Source organism: Culex pipiens, chromosome 2, assembly GCF_016801865.2.
Source record: "Culex pipiens pallens isolate TS chromosome 2, TS_CPP_V2, whole genome shotgun sequence".
NCBI lineage: Eukaryota > Metazoa > Arthropoda > Insecta > Diptera > Culicidae > Culex > Culex pipiens.
In genome coordinates, this window is record NC_068938.1 from 70,361,709 (window position 1) to 70,385,266 (window position 23,558).

The 23,558-nt window shown below is 39.8% G+C and overlaps 2 protein-coding genes across 5 annotated transcripts; both read left to right on the plus strand.

Annotated features, from left to right (window-relative positions):
- Window positions 1-49: 49 nt before the first annotated feature.
- Window positions 50-14,077, plus strand: LOC120416067 (uncharacterized). 4 transcript variants are annotated; one of them, XM_039577734.1, is made up of 5 exons: window positions 50-203; window positions 4,535-4,663; window positions 12,185-12,349; window positions 12,414-12,469; window positions 12,534-14,077. In XM_039577734.1, exons 2-5 carry the CDS (start codon window positions 4,600-4,602, stop codon window positions 12,675-12,677), a joined length of 429 nt encoding a protein of 142 aa, XP_039433668.1. In that variant the 5' UTR covers window positions 50-203; window positions 4,535-4,599; the 3' UTR covers window positions 12,678-14,077. The 4 variants fall into 4 exon arrangements, with proteins under 4 accessions (XP_039433668.1, XP_039433667.1, XP_039433670.1 ...); XM_039577733.1 differs by lacking the exon at window positions 50-203 and adding an exon at window positions 4,257-4,402; XM_039577736.2 differs by lacking the exon at window positions 50-203 and adding an exon at window positions 4,281-4,376.
- A 3,113-nt stretch (window positions 14,078-17,190) lies between these two features.
- On the plus strand, window positions 17,191-18,648 carry LOC120416095 (uncharacterized). Its single transcript, XM_039577778.1, has 4 exons — window positions 17,191-17,318; window positions 17,438-17,650; window positions 17,801-17,957; window positions 18,012-18,648. Exons 2-4 carry the CDS (start codon window positions 17,455-17,457, stop codon window positions 18,568-18,570), a joined length of 912 nt encoding a protein of 303 aa, XP_039433712.1. The 5' UTR covers window positions 17,191-17,318; window positions 17,438-17,454; the 3' UTR covers window positions 18,571-18,648.
- Window positions 18,649-23,558: the final 4,910 nt, after the last annotated feature.

Genomic DNA, 23,558 nt, shown 5'->3' on the forward strand with positions numbered 1-23,558 from the left:
GGGACGCGAATCGCTGAGATGTTCTCAATCTCTCTCACTGCGAATCATTCTCAAACTCTCACCCTGGAGCGGAACTTCCCTGTTCGGTGCCGGGTCGCCCCACAGTTCCAGCGCCACAGTCTTGTTTCGGTCGGTCAGCAGTGCGGTAACGAGCTCGTGTCCCCGTCGTTTGGATTGTTCCGCGCTCTCTTTGTTCTCGTGGTGTAGGTTCTGATTTTTTTTTTATGTATTTGTGTGCGAGTGGTTGTGTGTGTTTTTGAAGGGGATAATGGATCCTTTGGAGACCACCTCACCCCACCGGACGATTCAGCCAACCACCCCTGCCAAGGGTGCTACGAGAAAGAAATGGGAGGGGGTTGCTACCTTTGGGCACACAGTGGAACAAGTGGATATTTGTTGCCGTTCGAAATCCTAGAATTTTTTTTTTTGTTTTAAACTTTGGTGGGATTTTTATTTGTCATTAAATTTTAGCCCCATGGATGCACCGCGAAATGTGTGTGTGTGTGTTTTTCCAATCCAATTCCCTAAGACTGACACTGATAAGTTATGGGAAAGTATTGTCTATATCAGACTTGGTTTATGCTAATACAGCTAATTTTAATCTCGGGTTTTTGATGATATCAGCCCTCGCGCTGCTTCCAACGACATATTCCAAATTGGCAGGGCTCCTTGTGGTTCAGTTCCGTGATCATTGGGCATTGTTTGTTTTCGCCATAACATAGAAGCAATGTACCAGCAGGATCCTCGATTTATATTTAGACTTCCAATGTGACTCATGCAAATCAGGGTCGGTGCGTATTAAATATGAGATTCTTGAACCTCCTGATGGCCGACGGGTTAGGGTCCCAGACCGCCAAAAATCTTCGAAATCTCAATGATCCCTGAATAGAGGGTGACGATTCTCGAGATTTTGAATTTCCCGGGAATCGAGAGTTGAATTTGGCCATTTCTCGGGAATTCCCGGGACCCGGGAGTTTTTTTTTGAGTATGCCAAAACTGCTAACAATTTAAAAAGGAAAGGTCATAAATTTGTTTTTTTTAAAATTAATTCAGTTACAATTCATTCATACTTATTTAAAAAAAAAAGTTTGTTTAAGTAGCCTCATTATTTGAAGGAACTATTTCAACCTTTAGATTTTTTTCTGAATCTGTAAATACAAGATCATTTTTTGCGCTTTTAGGGACTCAAAATTACAAATAATAAAAAAAAACTTTATAATTCATTTCTGGGATGTAACTGCTAAGTATGCTTTAAGGTAAATTTTAGGGCTTACATTGTTTGGGCTTCTCTCAATTATAGTTATTGGAACATTCGACAAGTTAACATCCATTTCGAATTTTTCGAATGTTTTTCTGATTAGTTTATAAAATTTTAGTTCTATATTTATAAGTATAAAATTTCCCGGGAGTCTCGACCAAATTTCCCGGGAAACGAGAGGTCAAAAAATGGTCGATTTCCCGGGAATTCCCGCTCGTCACCCTCTATCCCTGAACCTTCTGCTTTGGATTTTTGAAATAACAAAAATATAATTTTTTGCAATTTCGCTGTGAAACTGTACAGTTTTCCTGTCTTACGGGAGAAACGCTTTCTTTGCCATAACAAAAAAAAGAAAAAAAAGAAAAAATAAAACAAAAAACCAATGGTGAAAATCAGAAGTTAAAAAAAAATTACGAAGGCTGCTGCAACTGTTGAAAATTATCAGGTTTTGGTGAGAGCTTTCCATTCAATGCTGTTATTTGTTGAAATCAACGGCGTTAATAAATTTATGAAAAAAAAACTCTTAATGAAACGCACACATCACACCATAACTGATTCGGAGCGTTTGGTACGGTATGTCCACGCATCCATCCTCCCCTGTTGATTCTGTGAAATGTGGCCCGTTCACTGAATCTATCTCTGCGGTGCTCACCATTAGAATGATAGATTAGGATGCCAGGAACTGTATTTCAATACATAAAAAATACTCAAAAATGCACGCAACATACATACTAAAGGATCATTACACTACGGAAAACAAACAAACAAACTCGCACTTTTTCATGTTTGACAGTTTGCCAAATTAGCAAACTCGTAAACAAGGCTAAATGTATGCAGGCTGACGTTTGTACGAACAAATCCAGGCAAACAAACAAAGCAAGAAAACTGGCAAACTATCAAAAAATGCGAGTTTGTTTGTTTGTTTGCCGTAGTGTAAAAGCTCCTTTAGTTATAGCTGTATACGCACTTCGGAAGGAACCGGTCAAGAAAAATTTCAAATGGCAGAGGCAGCGAAAGCAAGCCTGAGAGGGTGCTTTTCTTCCAAGAAATCGCTCCCTCTCCTTTGTTCTGCTGTTCGTAAAGCTGTTTCTTGACCCCTTTCCTTCCGATTTGCGTACTAGCCTTATACATAGTTTAATGCCCCTGAAAAAAATCCTGTACAGACATAGCCCATAAAAGCTTATGTTTGGGCATGGCAGGGCGTTTTAGGGAAAATAAATATTGTTTAGCGAAAAAAAATAATCAAAAATCACTCCGAAAAATGAGTCAAAAAAATATTGCAACCAAAACCAAATTTGTGAACAAATATTTTTTTTTTTTGGTTTTTGGCATTACACATTGGCTTCTATGATTAAAAACAGGAAGACATATTTAAAAAAAAATGTGACGTAAACGACAAATAATCATAAATTCAAATTAATTTTCTTAAATTACATACACTCAAACCACGATGGTTTGACACAGCCTGTTGTAAAACGAACGGGGTCTCTTTTTAGTTTGACACCCCTTTTACACAGAGTTCACACACACTACCAAACGTTTGTTTTGATAGTGTGCGTGAGCGCCGTGTAAAAAGTGGCAGTTTGACTTTGACCAATCAACGGGGTACAAACTAAAAAAGTGTCAAACGAAAAAGTGACCGACCCAACTGCAAAAATCTTGTAAAATTATTCAAACCTTGTTGTAAATAACTTTGAAGACAGTAATTTAGGGGATGAATAAAAAATCATATCGAAAAAATGCGCAATCAACTGGGGTTAATCTGGACTACAGTCTGAATAGAGACAGCAGTACCTATTTGGAGCTGGAAATTTAGAAAGCGATGCTCTATTTTTGTTGTTCTTTATCCGAAACCAGTCAAAAATACATCTGGAGTTTTTTTTAAAGGACCTATAAGCTATTGTGTTTCATATGTTTATAGGACCTATTCAAAAAAACTCGGGATATAAATATTGTGCAGCAACAAGCTTAAACAGCTGTCCCAATTCGCCCCAGATGACAGAGATCAAAAAAGGCTTTTGCTTGCTCCTATTAAAAATATGAGGTGGTTTGACAGTTGCTTTGGAGAATTTGAACGGTTCGCGTCGCGGTCAGCAAGCCGGATTTTCGTTGCCGTTTCCGTCTTTTTTCCCCCCGATTGTGTGTGTTTTTTGGTCCGAGCGGTTTCGCGTTTTAGCATTTTATTTGGTTTTATCTTTCCACAGCCGGCTGTCTAAGATTGAATCATTTATGCTAAACTCAACACCAAATAACCGGGAATAATCTCATCCGCATCTTTCGACTGTTTGCCTTGAGAATGCATAATACATCACATCATTAAACAAAATTTATTGATTATTGGGTCGCATCATCATCCTTTATGATGAATCCTGGCCATTACCCTTACCCACTAACAAAATCCCAAGTAGAAGTAGTTTTCCGGCACACGTGGGGGTGTGGATATCGTATAGAACCCACCCTTTGTAGCAACCTGTGCTAACTAACATTCCCGTCCCAATCCCCCCGAGATCTACAAACTGACATGGCGGGCGCCGTTGGTGGCCAATGACTGTAACCTATTTGCTTCAGATCTAGTTTTAATGATCTTGATGTTTTATCTTTTCAACGCATTCATACATGCTGTTGATAAGGGAAACACCATTAGATCGTTTAAGCGTATGGTCAGTTGTATTGATAGGATATTACGGTCCTGTTCAGCAACGGAGAAGGACAACCATGGGTGGTCTCTCATGCTCATGCTCATGCTCATGCTCCTATTAAAAATATGAGGAAAGGATTTAAATTGAGAGATTTTAGCAAAACGCCTTATTTCAAATCAGTTTAAAAGCCCACTGTGCCACCCCCTATGGAGCCCTCTCCCCTAGGAGGGTGGTTCAAAGTGGCTAGCCCATCACCGTTAGGGGTGTGATTTTGGGGGCCGTGATATTGTAGGAGGGGGGTCGGTAGAAAAACTCACACGGTTACACAATATTTCACCACCCCCCAAAGAGCGGCCGTCGCGTCGTGAGCGAGAGAGCGAAAAGGGTCGTCGCTGGCACACAGTTGGGGTTCGCCCGTTGGCCATTGATTGACTGTCCGTCGTTGGGTTGGTTTGGATTGGTTGTTGGCTGCTGGTCCGGTGCGTGTGAGTGTGTGGTCCCCGGGGTGAGCATTCCGGTGTTCCGTAGACAGTGTGGCGTTGGCCCCCCACGGCGAGGTCTTTTGATTGGAAAATTGTTCACATCCACCCTCTCGGCTCTGCTCTGGTCTAATACGCGTGTGAAAAATCCATTCCAGGCGTGTGCTGCACCAAGTTTAGAACTCGTGACAGGAACCTGCCCGTCAATCCGGAACTCCTCAATATGGCTGTGCTGCAATCGATGATCCTGGCCAGTGTCCTGGTGTTGGCGTTCGTGGTGCACCAAGGTAAGTTCTTGTGCAAGAATCGATTTTTCACTTGTTAATAAAGTCTTCAAATCGATTCCTTTGTTGAGAAAAACAGTTTTTCAAAGGAAAATTATGAAGAAAATGTCGCCCTTAAAAAAATCCAGTCAAAAAAGAACATAGAACAAAAGTGCTCAAGTTTGGTTCAAGAACAAAAAAGGACACGATTATGTAAGTCAAGTGGTTAAGCGTTTTCCCCTTTAGAGGTTCGAAGGGGCTCTGGTAACACTGAAGAGGGGGGTGGCCACCGGAGGATGCGGCGAGGTGCCCGGATCGATATCCTGGCGAGAGAATCCCTTCCGACATGTGTTTGTGAGAGAATTTTTGAGCAGAAGTGAAGAATTTCCAAGGGGCTCGTCATTCCTTTTAGAAAGTGTTTTCTCCAAGAACCGGATTTTGGTCGATTCTTTTCGCGCGTTGGTCGACTCTCTATCGATTCCGAGAGGCATGCCCGCATGGAAGGAAGGTTTGGCCCACCACCGTGTGTGTGTGTGCTTATGTGAACAATCAAACGAGTCATACGTCGTACGTGACGCGGGGGATTTATGGGGCATAATTTAAATTCGAGTTGTATGTTTGCGGGAAGAACCCCGTGTCTGCCGTGTGTGTGTTTTTTTTCCAATTCCTGACCCGATGGCGCGCACACCCTCACTTGTTCAAGGTCATCTGGTTTTCGCAGTGATGACGTAAGTCAGGAATTATGGAAATTGAACCAGACTTGAGTGTAGTCTTCCTAGCAAGAGAGTCATTGCGATGTATTTATTTACTCGGGTGATTTTTTTTGTTCTCTGCCTGTTTGAACGATCACGAGTCATTTATAATTAATTAACAGACTCGACTCGCAGGGAATTTACACGGGTAGTTGAATCAGCTGGGTTAAACTTTAATAAGACAAGGTGTGATAAGTTGTTGTCAATAAAAGCTGTTTTTAAGTGTCTTGAATACAGTTCGATTGTTTTACGACCCCACAGACCACCGGAGGTTGGCCGAATCCCGGTCTTGGGGTGTAAAGATAAATCGCACAATTAACTAAAACAAACGGACAAATCTCGTCAGGAGCAATAAAAATGCGTGCGAACTGTTTCTATCAATCAAGTTAATAACATTTATTTCAACCACATGACAACACACAGTAAACAATGACGCGCTGTCAACGACAGTCGAGGCTCGGCATTGGGGCCGAGTTCGAGTCCAGCGCCGAATGCACAGTGGGCACATTCGCAATTCCAGTCGTCACAATATCCCCCCACTTAATATAGGAGGTACGGGTCGGACCACTGCGTCGATCTTCACCTGAAGACCAGCATGGCACCTGTACCGACGGGGCACGTCCACTTCCTGTCGATGTGGACTGCTGGGGTGACATTGATGTGGATGAAGGAAACGAGTAGCCAACGGGAAGCTGCGTCGGAGGATGTCTCATGACACCGGTCGTCGTTGGTTGCGCCAGACTCCCCGGTTGCTCCGAGGCCTCCCCAAACGTCGGCGTTGTTGCACAAGACTTCGGTTTCGTCAAACTCCATGGTTCCAGCCAGATGACTACGAGCATCGCTGGCATCACTGCTGCATCCGGTCCGGGATCCCAGTCAGCCCGACGGAGTGTGCGGATAGCGCGCGGTCGTTTCCGGACAATAAACGTCTCATAGCCGACACAATTCCTGACCGCACCTGGCTCGCTGCTTCTTTTCACGCACACCAGCTCGAGTGGTGGATTCTTCCAACAGCGTGAAGTCTTTCGATCGGTTGGCTCGTTCGCTTGAGCCGATGATGATGGTGATGATGGTGGAGGCTCGAATTCCAACTTCGTTCGAATGCGCTCGAATCTTGCTTCTGATGGCGGAGCACCACCCACAACATGCTCGTTTGGGATGCTTCCGAACGCCTTCAGATCGGCATTCAGCGCTTGAGTGTTGGTGTTCCTCCCCGCCTTAACTTTTTGCTCTATCAAAGCGTCACGAAGAATCACCTTCCGGCACAGGCCCTTGACGTCATCAAGGCAACCAAAAGTGCACTGCGGTCCAGCCAGCGTCGACTGCTGCGACGTACCCAGCGAAACTATCGCTCCGGGTGGTTGGGACAGGTGCTCGTAATCGTCTCCCGGATCCAGAATCCACTCCAGTCCGGCCAGCACAGGAGCAACTGCTTTTGTGCTCTGGAACACCAATGTTCCGCTCGTTGCCGGCACCGAGTTCTTCAAATCCGCCTTGAGGGCATCCGCGGCCGTTCCTGGCCCGAATGTAGATGGGTACACCAGCTGACAACCGGTGTTGAGCGTTGTTTCGGTCGATGACGTGGCCAGACGCTCCACACAATGTCCACGCACACCGGAACTAACCTCAATTCCTTTGTTGTTGTTCTCCTCGTGGCGCGCTCGATCGCCATCGCAAGTCTCCCGGTTCTGTTCCGCCACGGTCAGCGCCGCCAAGATGTCCCGCACAAGTTGTCCTTGATGCTGCATGAAGTCCAGCTGCTGCTGGTGCATTTCTGCCAGCTGGCGTTGAACCACCTCTTGCTCACGTCGGAACAACTCCGCCACATAACCTCGCGGCTGTTTGAACCACTCGATGTACTGCGCCGCCTGTGGAGAACTCTGGAGGAGCGACTCGATCTGGAACTGTTGCTGCTGACCGGCTGCCAACGGTGCTTCTTGCTGTCCGTCCACCCTCAGCTCCGCGCCGACGCCAACGACGACTTTTCCCGGAACACCTTCCATCTCGCCGTGTGCTGCCTCCTCCTTCGCGGGTTCAACTTTTGCCGGTTGAAAATTCGGCCAAAAGTCACCGTCTCGTCGCCACTTTTACGACCCCACAGACGACCGGAGGTTAGCCGAATCCCGGTCTTGGGGTGTAAAGATAAATCACACAATTGATTAAAACAAACGGATAAATCTCGTCAAGAGCAATAAAATGCGTGCGAACTGTTTCAATCAATCAAGTTAATAACATTTATTTCAACCACATGACAACACACAGTAAACAATGACGCGCTGTCAACGACAGTCGAGGCTCGGCATTGGGGCCGAGTTCGAGTCCAGCGCCGAATGCACAGTGGGCACATTCGCAATTCCAGTCGTCACAATAGATTGTGATTTAAAAATCCAGAAAAATATGTTTATATCTTTGTTATGATTCAAACATTTTATGCATTTTTGGTGTTTTCTCAATCATTTTCCCATGATATTCTCAAATTGTTTATTTTTTAAATAAATAGAGGTTAAACGACTTTCACACACAATTCTATTAATAAAACGTTATCATTTTGGCTTTTGTTCCGAAGTTCCACAAAACTTCTTTAAAAAATAATGGTGATTCCGCCGTGCAACGCAATTAGCTGCATAACTCTTTTTTTTCAGCACTCGTTGTATGTTCGTAGAAAAGAAAAATATTTATTACGAAATCTTTGTTGCATAAACGTCTGGTCCTTCAAGCCAGGGGAAAGTAAAAGCTGATTTGATCATAGTCCGAGCTGCTAGAAATTTTCTTAAAAATGTTCAACATCCTGGGTTCCGTAAACCGGGGTGTTATTTATAGGTTGATGATTTTTTTCTTGATTTTTTTTTGCAAAATTTAAAATATTAAGATTAGTGGGGAAATATTCCAAATACCTCAAGAAGAAGTTAGCAACAAATGTTGAAAAATAAGTTAACTATCAATGTGTTATTGACAAAAAGTGTTATTGGGTCCCTTTTAGGACCCAAACAACCTTCCAAAATTTGGGAGCGATTGGTTAAGCCCACGATTGGCGCAAAGCGAATGAAATTTGTATGGAAATTACTTTGGGGAAACTTGGATTTTCACATTTCTAAATTTACGAAATTCATGTTTTATTATTTCATGAAACTAACACCGTAGAAGTATAACCCTGGATGTCCTGAACAACTCTCCCGAAGACAGTATGGTGCCAAATTGCTTCTAACAAAAATTACAGAGCATTCAAGAGAGACATTTCGAAATATTTGATGAAAATAATACTTTTTGCCAACACTGCCAGTCAAGCGGAATTTTTCTAAAGCTATAATATATTTGAGGATTTGGGGTGCAACTTAACTAAATAATGTCTTCTGAATACTTCTTGACATCGATTTTAAGTAAGGTTCATCAAAATATAAGAACTTTTATGTCTATTTTGTATTTCATGGTTCTTTTGGCAATGTTGGCAGACTATTTGAGTTTCACTGATTATTTCAATACACTACTTTTGAAAACTGAAAAATACTTTCTTCGGGGGAGTTGTTCAGGACATCCAGGGCTACACTGCTACGGTGTTGGTTTCATAAAATAATAAAACATGAATTTTTTAAATTAAAAAATGTGAAAATGCAAGTTTTCCCATAGTAATTTCCATACAAATTTCATTCGCTTTGCGCCAATCGTGGGCTTAACCAATCTCTTCCAAATTTTGGGAGGTTGTATGGGACCCTAAAAAGGACCTGAAAAATGTGTTGCTGATTCCACCCTAATGGTGCATTTGTACTATAAACGTGAATATATTCCTTCGTGGTTCTCAAATTCATGAACACAATTCACGAGTTCGAGAATTTTACTCAGAATAGTACACTCAAACCCCGATGGTTTGACACCAACTGTTGTCAAACGAACGGGATCACTTTTTAGTTTGACACCTCTTTTACATGGAGTTCACACACACTACCAAACGTTTGTTTTGATAGTGTGCGTGAGCGCCGTGTAAAAAGTGACAGTTCGTCACTTTTTAGTTTGACTTTGACCAACCAACGGGGTACAAACTAAAAAAGTTTCAAACGAAAAAGTGACCAACCACCGGGGGTTGAGTGTAGCACCAACGGAACAACAACTTTTCAGATTTTTATAAGCATACAATATTAAAATTTTCGTTGTGAAACTCCTACGTTTCCTGTTAAAAAACAGATCTGAAGTTTTTGCCTTCCTCACCTTACTGAGGAAAGGCTATAAAATCACTCGAAAAACGAAATTCTTAATTTGACTTCCTAGACCCACCTTCATGTATACATATCGACTCAGAATCAAATTCTGAGCAAATGTCTGTGTGTGTGGTGGGATGTTGATCAAAAAAATTTGCACTGGATTATCTCGGCACTGGCTGAAACGATTTGGACCGTTTTGGTCTCATTCGATCCGTCTTGGGGTCCCATAAGTCGCTATTGAAAATTATAATGTTTAGTTAGGCAATTCAAAAGTTACGCTAAAAAAACGATTTTAACAAAAGTCCGGAAGATTGTAAAAAGGGTGGTTTTTGTAAGAAACCCCGTCATGTTATACATTTTTAGAAAGGTATTCAAAAGACCTTACCAACAAGTTCAAGATATTGCAGATCTGACAACCCTATCAAAAGTTATAAGCACTTAAGTGTTATTTATGCACTTTTTGGAGGCCGGATCTCATATATTTCGATGAAAACGTTGTCCGAATCTATCATACGACCTTTCGTTGGATAGGTAATCAAAAGATCTTTACAACGAGTTTAAAAGATTGAAGATCTGACAACCCTATCAGAAGTTATAAGCATATAAGTGCCCTGATTTATGAAGATCTGACTACCTAATCCGATGGTATGAATAATTAATCATGTTGATAGAACACTGAAATGTTCGCCCTTTTGTATCTATTTTGGATATCATTATGCTCTAAATGTGAAGAAGGCACCAACCACTTAAAGGTGGATTAAGTAACGTTTTTTTTAAAAGGACCAATAAACCAAATTATCAGTTTTTGCTTTTTGGGTGTTTTTGAATCCCCTTGACTACAGGCGGTTTCAAAAGCACCCAAAAAGCAAAAACTGGAAATTTGGTTTATTGGACCTTTTAAAAAAAACTCCAGAGATGAAATCATTTCGTTTAATTGATCTGATGACGCCGGGAATCGTTCCGGTCATATCGCCAAACTACCAGTTGAATCAGATTGAGGCGTAATATAAACAAAACATAATTGAGAATAGCATATTGAAGTGGTTCGATAAACCACCGACCAAATCAATCTGAATGTGTGGTTTAAATTGATCAATTTATTTCGGGAATCGTTCGATAAAGGTTCGTTAAACTGAATGGAAGTATTTTTTTTCTCTGTCTAGCCTTCTACATAGTTCTCATGGTAGTTTTCTTTATGAGTTAGATCAATCCATGTATCAGACTGAATATGGGTCATTCCACCTTAAAAGTGCACAGCACTCGAAATCAACATTTTCTGATCAAGCTCAATTGGGTACTAAAGCCCTATGTCAATTTTTATGTACAACGGTAAAAAACACGATTAAAAACCATTTCTGATCACTTTTTTTCATTTTAATGCAAAAAATATTGACAAGACAACTTTTTTTCGATGGATCAACTATGGTCCCCTTGGAATGAGCTGTCAAGTAGGACCATTTCTGTCAAGAAGGATTACGAGGTTAATTTTTCAAAATTGATTTAAAAATCCATTTTAAACTCTTTGTGGTCGTACAAAGGGTCAATGTACTCAGAAAAATAAGCTTTATCGCTGTAAACAATAATATCAGCAATCTAAGCTTGATTTTAGGACCCAATTTTGGTTGATACTATCAAAACAAGCAACACTCTCGATTTTCGTCCAAATCGGACCACCCCCTGTTTTTTGACAACACCACCCCCAAATTTTGCCATTTTCACAAAAAAAAGTTTAAAACCTCCATTTTAAAACTGCGGATATCTGTGGAACAGCATGCCATTCAAAGGCGACCCGAGCAGACGGAAATGACTTGGGAATAACATTTTTTGATATTATTGTTATTATAATAACAGACTAAAAAATTTTTTAGTTATTCTTCGAACAAATCTTTGTTATCATTTTTTGTTATTTTAGCAACTAACCCGATCATCCCAATAACAGTTGGAGGTATTCTTCCATAACAAAAAATGTTATTCCAAAGTTGTTTTGGCTTTCAATCAATATCATCCCAATAACAGTTGGAGGTATTCTTCCATAACAAAAAATGTTATTCCAAAGTTGTTTTGGCTTTCAATCAATATCAGACCAATAACAAATTTTGTTATGAAAATATAAACTGTTATTAAACCCTTATGCAAAAATGGATTTTTCAAAAAGATTCCATTACACTTTCTGTTATTTTAACAGTATTTGCTATTGTCATTACCGTCTGCCCGGGGAGCCAGAACTTATTTTGAAGAAAATTGAACGTTGAATCGATTGGCGTTGCTCAGCTTTTTGCTCAGCTTTCGCACTCTAGAGTGTCTGTAAAAAAAAGTGGCCAGCTTCTACGATGGAAACATTAGTTCAGTTTTGCGCATGCAATGCAAAATGGACTGACAAAGATATATGATGCTTAAAACTTTAAATGCTCTGATGATTACACTAAATATGACTTGATTAGCTTTTTATTGCTTCTTTGAAATAATATTTCTAAAAACCAAAACACAAATAAAGTTTTCTACAATAACAAAGTTGAAATTAAACTACAAACTTACAATTTATCAATTCAAATCAAAGTGATTTAACAAATATTACATAACAAAAATCTATTTATTTCCAGGTGATGCCATCCGGTGCTTCGTCTGCAACAGTGCGGACGACTCGCAGTGCGCGTACGACGTCCCGCCGGCGGAAATGCAGGTCGACTGCGACACGCTCAAGGACGGCAACAAGTACACCTTCTGCCGGAAGATCCACCAGTCGATCGAGTTCTCCGTCAACAACCGTACGTTGCCTCTGTCGAAAGCTGACTTAGATTTTTCTAACATTTTATTTTTTTTTTCTTGCAGTGCCCCCAGACACCAGGTTGATCCGTAGCTGCGGCTGGGATGAATCCTCCTACAAGGTACGAAAAGGTTACTTTAAAAAAAAAAGGAGTTTTGAACTGAAAACTTGATTCTTCTTTGCAGGGCAAGTGCTACCAGCGTTCCGGATTTGGTGGCCGCCAGGAGGTTTGCGCCTGCTTCGAGGACAACTGCAACGGCGCCTCGTCGGTGCAGGCCACCCTGGGACTGCTGTTGGCTGCCGCCATCGCCTTCCTCGTTCGTGCTTAATCCGATGGCGTGTGTCGCCCGGTTAGGAGAAGTGTGCTAGTGTAGCTTTCCCAGAAAAAAAAAGATGTTTGATTTTTGTCCCCGCCCTCCCTTCGAACAGTTTTTAGGTGCTGCAAAAGTTGAATAAAAGCTAGCAAAAATACAAACATACTCACTCACACACACGCAACACAACCGCAGAACGAACGCGCGTAGGAATTTTAAAATCTCATCAAAAGTTTAAGAAAAAATCACGATGCTATAGTTTAAGAAGACAACCAAACAAAAAACCGTACTGGAATTCAAGTAAACGTTCCATTAGTTCAAACGAAAATCAAATTGAACCTTTGCAGAAAATAAACAAAAAGAAACACTGTTGAATAGTCAATAGATTTAGTTTTTTAAATTGTATTACTAGTACTATAAAAGCTAGGTTCCGAACACACATTCGCTATTTATGAGATATTTTAAAGTGCAAGCTAAATTTCCTCGAACCAACCGGGGGAGTTCAATTCGCATGCCCCAAAACTCGTGCCCATCCGTAACAAACCCGAGCAATCTAATTTCGTCCCAACTAATTGATAACGAAAAACTCTGTGTTCAGCGACGCCATTTTGCGATGGGCACGTGCTTTTGAGCGCGCAAAATGGCTACCCCCGGTTTTGGCATGGCAATATTCCTTTGTAAATACAGTATCGTTGTACTCTACACAGATGCGGATGTGAGCGCGGGAGGGTTCAGCTTCAGGTTAAGTTTTTTGCAGCGATCGTCGAGATATCTTAGAAGTGTTAGGAAACTACGTCGATGGCTTCTTAAAAAAACCGAATTATTTTAAGACTCCGAAAAACAAGTTGAATAAAATTGGTGAATTACACACACAGAAAAACCAAAAAAGAAGTTTCTTTTTCGCCCATTTCTGATGAGCTTTATTTTTCAAATTTGGAAATACAAATGTTCCAGATATCTTCACGTGAATCAAACCAGTGCTGCCATCATGTACGATTCTGTTGCAGAATTTTTTGACACGAAACACACGCAACTAGTCAGTATGAAGTACGCGAAAGCTATTGTAAGTAGATGGTAGACGCGTCTATGAAATAGAGTTTATGAACAATTGTCAACTGAAGAAACTTTATAAATAATAGAGTAACGACAAAGAAAATCGGATAAAGGGTTTCTGTTAGTGAGGGGAGCTCGCTGCCACCTCTAGTTCAATGGAACTGAGCCCCCGTTATCACCACACTACCCTAATTTGAAAAATAGTTAGCTAGCGTCATGATTTAGTCCCTGATCTAAACTGTCTCCACCCAGAACTAGATCGTTACTCTTGTTTTATTCTCATACATTTGTGTGAGACGAGCTCCCGTCAAGCTCGGGAGGAAAGAGTATTTTATCGGTTCAGATTGATTTTTGGAAGAAAACCTTGAAAAATGTTGTAGCCAGTTAGAGTTTAAACTAGTGTTAACGTAAGAACAAAAAAATAAATGAAAAATAAACGAAAAATTATACTGCTTTATACGCTGATAAAATCGAACTAAAAAGTAAAATTAAAAAATATAATGTTAGCGATAAATTAAAATTATTTAAATATAAAAAAATAAAATTTGTAAACGTTCTGGCAACACTTGCCTCCTCCAGTTGAGTTGATTAGAGGCGCTTACCTTTTTCCAAACTGGTGCGGCCTACTTCGACCAGATAGGGGTGTCCATGCGCAATAACGGACCGTTAAATTTTATGCAAATGACTGCCATTGATCGGCTGCTTGTGAACAACTGGTTGTATGCTAGAATTTTTCCCCAAAAGATAAATTCAGTGTCAGGAAATCGATTTGGACGCTGGAGCGTTACAGCTTGTGGAAAAATAAACAGAACAAAATTGAGTTTTAGTTCTTCGACCGAAATTTGTTTCATTTCCAAGAGAAACGATTCCCCTTAAAAATGTTTACCTTGGTCAGTGTCGTCAAGAATAAGTTCACCCCAAAAGTCAAGAAGTCTAAATTTAGTAGCGTAAAGCTGACCGGAAGTGGTTGATTGAGCGCGCAATCTTTTTGCGACTGGGAGGGCACATGCGCTGGCCGGGGCGGTGCGACCTCCCTAACTGTAGTGGAATATTCTGTTATCGAATGGGCCCAGTCAGTTGTGCGATGTAATTCAATTTGCTTCAATCAGTACTTTGTAGATAGTTATGGAGACGTGATGCTGGCTATTGACCTTGACTATGGTTTGCGGCTGAGAGATGTAGATGTCTATTTGGCGTAAACACATTGTGGAGGGAACATGTGCTAAGGAAGTGGCTGGGCTTTAGGATGCAATTGATAATTGCATTAGAGCAAATGCTGGACACATGGTGTATCTTGTCGCACGCCGCTTTTTGACGTTCTGAGAAAAACGATTTTTAACCCTCTACTGCCCAAATTTTTTTTTTCGCACATATTTATTTTTCCCGTGTTCAGGAGGTCATTTTGAGCAACTTTTGTTCTACGAAAAACTTTACTTCTCTTGTTTTATTTTTTTCTTGTTTCATTTTTAGTATTTTAATTTGCATTTATCTTGTTTAGTTTATGATTGTTTTTGGTAGTATTTGGCCTACTCTACCGAAACGAAACTATTGGCACTACGCCCCCCGGGGCATGGCCTTCCTCTAACGTGGGATTTCTGCTCCAGCGCCTCTGACGAGACAGGAGAAACCGGGACCGACGTTTTACTTCACCATCCGATAGAAGCTCAGTGGATAAGGCGGGAATCGAACCCGCGTCTCATAGCATCATCGGGATCGGCAGCCGAAGCCGCTACCCCTGCACCACGAGACCCACACTCTACCATCTAATATAATTACAGTTCGCCTATCTATTTTTTCACGTTTTTACAGTCACTTTTTCAATATTTTCCATGTTTTTAACATTTTCTGCTATAGAATCGCACCATCATCATTTAAATTGCATAAAAAAAATGCGTAAATGCATAGTCTGGGACGCTACAAAAATTATTATTAAATTATTTTACTGAAAATATAGGAAATGTTTGTAAAAAAAACACAGCCAAAGTTGACCCCTAAAAATATTTCATTTTTAAAAACATTGGCAAAGTCACATAAAACAAGTTGAACTTCCAACCCTGAAATTTTCTAAAATTCAAAGAGTTCTTCTTTCCAATGCTTTTCAAAAATCAAAGATCGGTTAGAAAATTGATTTTTGGCGATTTTTTAAGATCGAAGCCCGTCTAAAGGCGGGGTTAGGTTGTAGAGGGTTAATAATTGACCTTGAATAATCAAGAAATAGAGCTAGAGCACGCAATGTCAACAATAACAACACGTCATGTTTGACTGGCCGTTCTGGGCATTGTCCCAAAGTTTGGCTGAACTTGGTTGCCGGAGTCCCGAGTTATAATTACAAATGTTTACGGTAGTTGGGCATTTACGTGTGTCAAACGCGTTCTGACCTGAAATGACCAGTTGATGCACTTGCAGCAATTTTCAGGGTGCGTCAAGATAGCACGACAAAATTGAAACTTCTTTCATATGAAGAGTGACAATAATGCACGGAATTTTGTCGTTTTTTATTGAATATCTCACGATTGAAATCGAAATTTGGAGATTTGTAAAAGTCAAAAGGTGAGGCATTGAGAACTGCACAAAATGGAATTCTTAACTTAATTGGGTCCTACAATGAAGCTTAGATTGCTGATATTATTGTTTACAGTGATAAAGCTTATTTTTCTGCGTTAAATGACCCTTTGTACGACCACAAAGAGTTTAAAATGGATTTTTAAATCAATTTTGAAAAATTATCCTCGCGGTCCTTCTTGACAGAAAAGGTCTTACTTGACAGCTCTTTCCAAGGGGACCATAGTTGATCCATCGAAAAAATGTTGTCTTGTCAACCTTTTTTTTGCATTAAAATAAAAAAAAGGGATCAGAAATGGTTTTTAAGCGTATTTTTAATCGTTGTACATACAAATTACATAGGGCATCAGGACCCTATTTGGCCCAAAATGCGCGTTCGACAAGATAGCACGACAACGACGGAATACGACAATTTGTTCATTATTGCAAAACAATGTCAATGGGCCAAAGTCAAAGTGTTAACAAAGAATTTAGCCTGCTCACGTCAGTTGATGTTTACGTTAGGAGCGAGCAGAATATACTCCTTGTTTACACTTCGACATTGGCTCAATTATATTGTTTTGCTAGATTGGTTTAAAACTACCGACTCATATCAGTGGTAAGCAATTCTACAGAAGGTTAACTAATCAAAACATCAAAGTATTGGGCAATAACATGGCTAAAACAGCTCGCCCAATTCACTCCAGCCAACGGTACATTCATTCGATGCTACATTTAAAAAAATATTTCATTCAATATCCAAATTTTAACCAAATAAATATAAATAATTAAAGAACTGCAAAGACGTACAATTTTTCTCGCGAACGAAATTCAGCCATATAATCACGTGCTTCGAAACGATCGTTTCTGCTCATGCGTGCGCGTTTTCCTCCACATGCTGTGAGACTGCCAGCAAGCGTCACCCGCTGGGCGTTGCATTTGCCCTCGCGAAGCAAAAGCAAATTTACAGCAGGGCAACGCGGGCTCTTCTGACAGCAAAGCGACGCAGCAAAAACAAACAAACGTCAACGCTGCGTGCAAAGTTGGATCGTCGCTTCAAAGGTAATATTATTTTAAATTTTTATGTTTAATTTTTATATAGGTTCCAATGCTATGAAAATAACTTAATGGGGTGAATCGGGTCACGTTGAGCGAATGGTTGATTTTAGTTTTATTTTAAGGCACAAATAAAAGAGACATGAATCAGCTGCAGCAGCAGCACCACCACCAGCGGCGCCGCCAATCACTGCTGAACCGGCGAGTGCAGGAGGAATTCTTGATCGAACAGGTCAAGCTGCATCCGGTGCTGTACGACAAATCTATGAAGGCGTACCGGAAGCCGGGCGCAACGGACAGCGCCTGGTCGGAGATTGCCCAAGCGTTCGGCGTCAAAGGTATACATTAAATTTTGGAACCGCTGGAAGTGCAGCGTTGCCGCCAAGCTATGGAGCTAAGTCGAACGCGTCGCTGGACAAGCTAACCGACGGCGACGCGTGCTGATTGCAGCATGGTTGTGAATAACTTGAGATTCTTTTTTTTTGTAGTTGAAGATTGCAAGAAGCGATGGAAGAGTTTGCGGGATACGTTTATCAAGTACTACCGACAGGAAATTCTTGCGGCCACTATGCCAGGAATGAAACGCAAGAAATGGGTTTATTACGAGCTGATGAGCTTCTTGAGGTCGCATGTGGAACTCTATGGGTATTAAATTATGGTATTTTACTACTTGTACTTTTGCTAATCCGTTTTACTCAGCAATGAGCACCATTTCAGCATCGCGGATACGGAATCGATCAGCGATAAGGAAACAATCTTATCCGAAGGAAATCGTCTCATCCAGCTGGATGACTACGTGACGGAGGACGGTGAGTTTCTGGGCTGCAGTGACGAGGTTGAGGATCAGTTTGACGAGAACCAAACCGAGTACATCTACGAAGATGTCGAAGAAACGTCCACGGCTACGGTTTGCACCATACCGGAAACGCACGAATCTCTGGAGGAAGCCAACAGCAGTGGGAACTCAGCGCGGATAGAGCTTATCCAGCAACAACAACACCACACTGAACAGATGCAGGACGATACCGTCGAACCGGTGACCACTGTTCCAGTGGTGGAGAGTAGTCAGCAAGTTGTTGCGCCTAGTCCTGCTACGGTGGCCATAACCGATCCGGATGAGCGATTTCTGCTAAGTTGTGCTCCCGTGCTGAAGAGACTCTCTACCCAAAAGAACGCTCTGGTGAAGCTCAAAATTCAGCAGCTGCTATACGAGGTCGAATTCGGCGACCCGTTTGATTTCAAGCGGTTCACCAACTAAGCTAGTCACTCTCAATAGTTGCAATCATCTGTAAATATAGTCTAATAAAAAGCAAAAAATGCCATCATAAAAGTAAAATGCTTCGTCCTTTTCATTCCTTGACCCTACCCGAAGATGTTACCTTTATCAAAATTACTACCACAAAGGGCAAAGTGCAACCGCCAATTAACCGCACCTCGCACCTGTGCGCCGTAGCGTTATTACTGGCTGACTTTTACCGCGTGATTACGCTTCATAAATTATTCATACGAAACATCTTCCGCACCCGTCCTGGCGCTGGCCATTTTCCGTAAGCCATCATAAACACTCCGTACCCAACGAATAAATGTTGGCCTTTCTTTGTGGTACAGTTTTAGAAGAATCGTCTCCCGATTTACCCCACTAAGGAAAATCATAAATCGCGGGTGTGGTTTCGAGGGGTGGCGAGCAAGACTGTTGATGCGATAAGTATTGGGTTGGTGTGCCGCTTTCCTGGTGCTGGGTCATGCCGATAAAAAGTCACAGATTCCGGTGTGGGCGACCTTTGGAAGGGGGAGGCAATGCTTATACGGACGCGATGGGGGTTTATTATTTTTATTCTAGGTTGGGCCGTACACGTACTGGGTGACCTTTGCAGGGGAAATAGTGTTGGAATATGTACTGGAGCGTATGCTGCTTTGAGGCTTTAAAATATAAGAATAGCAATAGTAAAATTGCTGATTTTTTTCAAAGAGCTCGTTTTTTTTAAGAATGCAAGATGATTTTTGTTTAACATTGAATAAATGCATCATAACAAAAAAAAAAATTATAATAATAATATATTCAATATTAAATCCTTTTGAAATGTTACTCTTGATTTAAAAAAAATCAAAATATTGTTGAGTAATTCTCGCTGAAAGTGGACCACTATTTACACAAGGTGCTCAAAAATCAAAAGCAATGTACTTTTCCAATAGCCCCCACCAAGTTATGAATGAACCCATGTTTGGTTGGTTAAATTTGGCCTCACCTCGGCGCCACGAAGCTGAAACATTTTTTTAAATTGGTAATTTTGTGACTTAGGCGCGTCTACAAAATTGCTAATAACTTCAATGAACCCTTGATGTTTAGGGGTGTTTTGGAAAGGAAATGAGCAGAGCTTTCGAATGCACTTGTCAGAAAAATACCGTTCCATACATTTTTTAGCCACAAAACACCAATGTATTTTTAAAAGTCATTTTTGAAGGCCGGCGCCCCGCTTTATCGAAAAACTGACAAATCCATTCGAAAGCTGAGACGATTTCACATAAAGGACCAATAAATCTAAGGTGTATGTTCCTCCTATCTTTTTTAATCTAATTTTGATTCTGTAAGCGCAGCGCTCCGGTCGCATTTCGGGCACCCAAAATGTTGCAATTTGCTCGCCCCATTTTAAGGTTTTGTCAAAAAATATAGGTGCTCACTTTTTAAATGATAGTTTATTGTCCAAGGATCAAAATGCACTTTCGATAATTGAGCAATATTTATTGTTTTGGGTTCTTCCAGGCAATTTAATGTCGAAAAATTGTTTTTTTTTTTTACTTTTTTTTGGTAAAATGCTCAATTACAATTGGGTGGACTTTTTTCTCAGTAGAACTAATGAATGTAGCATGTAAGAAATTTCACCACGAACATTTTTCTCTAAAAGAAAACGTAATTTCGATACTCCAGTGCCAAGATATTTTAGTTTTAGTGAGAAAAAAAGTGAGAATTTTACAAATTTCTCAGAATTAACAAGCACGGCCTGTTATTTACATACGGCATATGATTTGGAGGCCAGAGTATGGTTTCTTATAGTTATTTAGGTCACTGAATTCGGAATCTGGAATCAAATTTCAGATTAACCGTTAAATTTGGAGCCACGCCCAATAGTTATTTGCGGTAATATGCTGTAATTTTAATCGCTAGTGAATTCGGTCATATTTCATCTTTCGCTCACCTTTAATTGTTATTTTACTTACGGATTTCTTTATGGATATTGTTTTTTTTCAACTTCTGATTGTTTTGAGAGGCCTCGTGGCGCGATGGTAAGCGGCTTCGGCTGCTGATCCCTAAGTGGCTATGGGGAATACACGCAAATAATATTTGAGCGTGGCTGAAATATCACTGTTCACTGTTTATCTGAAATTTGATTCCAGATCCGAATTCAGCGACCAAAATAACTATAAGAAACCATACTCTGGCCTCCAAAACATATGCCGCATGTAAATAATAGGCCGTGCTTGTTAATTCTGAGAAATTTGTAAAATTCTCACTTTTTTTCTCACTAAAACTAAAATATCTTGGCACTGGAGTATCGAAATTACGTTTTCTTTTAGAGAAAAATGTTCGTGTGAAATTTCCTACATGCTACATTCATTAGTTCTACTGAGAAAAAAGTCCACCCAATTGTTATTGAGCATTTTACCAAAAAAAAGTAAAAAAAACAATTTTTCGACATTAAATTGCCTGGAAGAACCCAAAACAATAAATATTGCTCAATTATCGAAAGTGCATTTTGATCCTTGGACAATAAACTATCATTTAAAAAGTGAGCACCTATATTTTTTGACAAAACCTTAAAATGGGGCGAGCAAATTGCAACATTTTGGGTGCCCGAAATGCGACCGGAGCGCTGCGCTTACAGAATCAAAATTAGATTAAAAAAGATAGGAGGAACATACACCTTAGATTTATTGGTCCTTTATGTGAAATCGTCTCAGCTTTCGAATGGATTTGTCAGTTTTTCGATAAAGCGGGGCGCCGGCCTTCAAAAATGACTTTTAAAAATACATTGGTGTTTTGTGGCTAAAAAATGTATGGAACGGTATTTTTCTGACAAGTGCATTCGAAAGCTCTGCTCATTTCCTTTCCAAAACACCCCTAAACATCAAGGGTTCATTGAAGTTATTAGCAATTTTGTAGACGCGCCTAAGTCACAAAATTACCAATTTAAAAAAATGTTTCAGCTTCGTGGCGCCGAGGTGAGGCCAAATTTAACCAACCAAACATGGGTTCATTCATAACTTGGTGGGTGCTATTGGAAAAGTACATTGCTTTTGATTTTTGAGCACCTTGTGTAAATAGTGGTCCACTTTCAGCGAGAATTACTCTGTTTTCGAAACGATCGGAAAATTTCACGAATGTTGTCATTTTTTAACATTGAAATTCGGATAATTAGTTGCTGAGATATCGTCATGAGAAAATGGTGGGTTGTTTGGGTGAGACTTAGAAAAAATCAATTTTACTGTTTGCAAATCTTTGCATGACAATACCTCAGCAACTAAAGGTCCTATCAACAAAGTTCAAAAAAGCAAAATATAGAGCATTTTCTCAGCTTTTCAAAAATATTTTTTTCAAAAGAAATGAAATGAAATAACTGCGACTATTTTCAAAAAAGTTACCTAAGAATGGCTATAACTTGAAAACGGTGTACTTTATCAAATTTTCACTATGGTACATTTTGTTTACAAATTCGATTTAACATCGAAAAATTAAGTTGAAAAATTTTTGCGACCAATATTTCGATTTTTTGAAAAAATAGTATTGATTTAAAAATTTATAACTTGGTCAAAGATTCTTTGCACATACTGGAAATTTCTGAAAAATTGGCATTTCATGTCCCAAATTTTTTTACCGTGTATAATTTTTTTCAGTGTAGTCCTTATCCGTACCTACAACTTTGCCGAAGACACCACATCGATAAAAAAATCCTTCAAAAGATACAGATGAATGATTGAATTTTCATACATCAATTTTGTATAGACAGCTGCCAAATTTGTATGGAAAATTATATGGACAAACTAATGATGCAAAATGGCTTCTTTGGGCATACCGAAGGCACCAAAAAGGTTTCAGCCGGATTAAAAAATACAAGAAAAAACGAATGACCGAATCGAATTCTCGGAGAATTGCTCTGGCTCTGAAAACCTGTCTATAAAAAGTCAATATCAACCACCGAACAAATTACAGTGAAAATAAAAACATAACAAGAAATTAGTAAAAATACATCAAAAATTGAAGCTCTCATAATTAGGTTCAGAGAAAAAACTTGAAAAACAAGTGTTTTAAAAAATCAGATTTTAATTTTTTTTAAAAGGTCCTATAAACAAAATTTTTAATTTTTGGGTTTTGGCAGTTTTTGAGTGTTTTTGAAGCCACCTTGATTCAGGGATATTCAAAAACACCCAAAAAGCAAAAAAAAAAATGAAATTTTGTTTATTGGACCTTTTAAATAAAAAAATAAATCGATAAATAAATAAACTCTAGGAATGATTTTAAATACAGTTCAGACTCGATTATTCGAAGGCCGATGAAAAATTTCACTTCGGATAATCGAAACTTCGGATAATCGTATCACAAAAAAAAGTTTTTTCATTGTCTTGCTTTTAATTATCGAGCTCAAGTATGACCCCTAATCTACGCTAAAATGATTTAAATTTTTTTAAACAGGGATGGCGGCCAAAATGGCGTTGATGAAATATTTTGTTCTTGATGCGACAATCCGAAGTCCCATACAAACGTCGGATAATCGAGTCTGGACTGAACATGAAATTTCAAGTACAATTTTGAAAAATACCAAACATTAACATCAATCTTTAAAAAACTTTTGAAAATATTTGTACCAGCCAATGCCAACATAAAAATTTCTTGAATTTATTTTATTATTTTACAATTAATTTTCAAAAAGTGGAAAAGGCTTTGGGATTTCATTTGATAGTTAGGTATTTCTGGTAAATTAAAATGATATATTATCTACATCTAACATTTGCGATGAATTGATAAATTAAATTTATAAATTTAATCAAAATCAAATCAATCAAAATCAAACCATCCACATTAACGACCCCCGGGTCTTTTGTGGTCTCTATTGCAAGTTTCTGCTCGAACCAAGGAGTCCGAAGGCTTGAATGGGGAGGGCACCCAAACCTCTTTCTACTCCTAGGAACCTTCCACCCCAGTGTTTGAACTGACGACCTTCGGATTGCGAGTCCAACCGCCGCCAGCGATTC

Bases quoted from the DNA above. Each gene is read 5' to 3' on its own strand.
- LOC120416067 (XM_039577734.1), top strand. From the start codon at position 4,600: ATGGCTGTGCTGCAATCGATGATCCTGGCCAGTGTCCTGGTGTTGGCG. The intron at 4,664-12,184 runs GTAAGTTCTTGT...ATTTATTTCCAG, and splicing joins GGCGTTCGTGGTGCACCAAG to GTGATGCCATCCGGTGCTTC. The intron at 12,470-12,533 runs GTACGAAAAGGT...TCTTCTTTGCAG, and splicing joins GGGATGAATCCTCCTACAAG to GGCAAGTGCTACCAGCGTTC.
- LOC120416095 (XM_039577778.1), top strand. From the start codon at position 17,455: ATGAATCAGCTGCAGCAGCAGCACCACCACCAGCGGCGCCGCCAATCA. The intron at 17,651-17,800 runs GTATACATTAAA...TTTTTTTTGTAG, and splicing joins CCAAGCGTTCGGCGTCAAAG to TTGAAGATTGCAAGAAGCGA. The intron at 17,958-18,011 runs GTATTAAATTAT...CGTTTTACTCAG, and splicing joins TCGCATGTGGAACTCTATGG to CAATGAGCACCATTTCAGCA.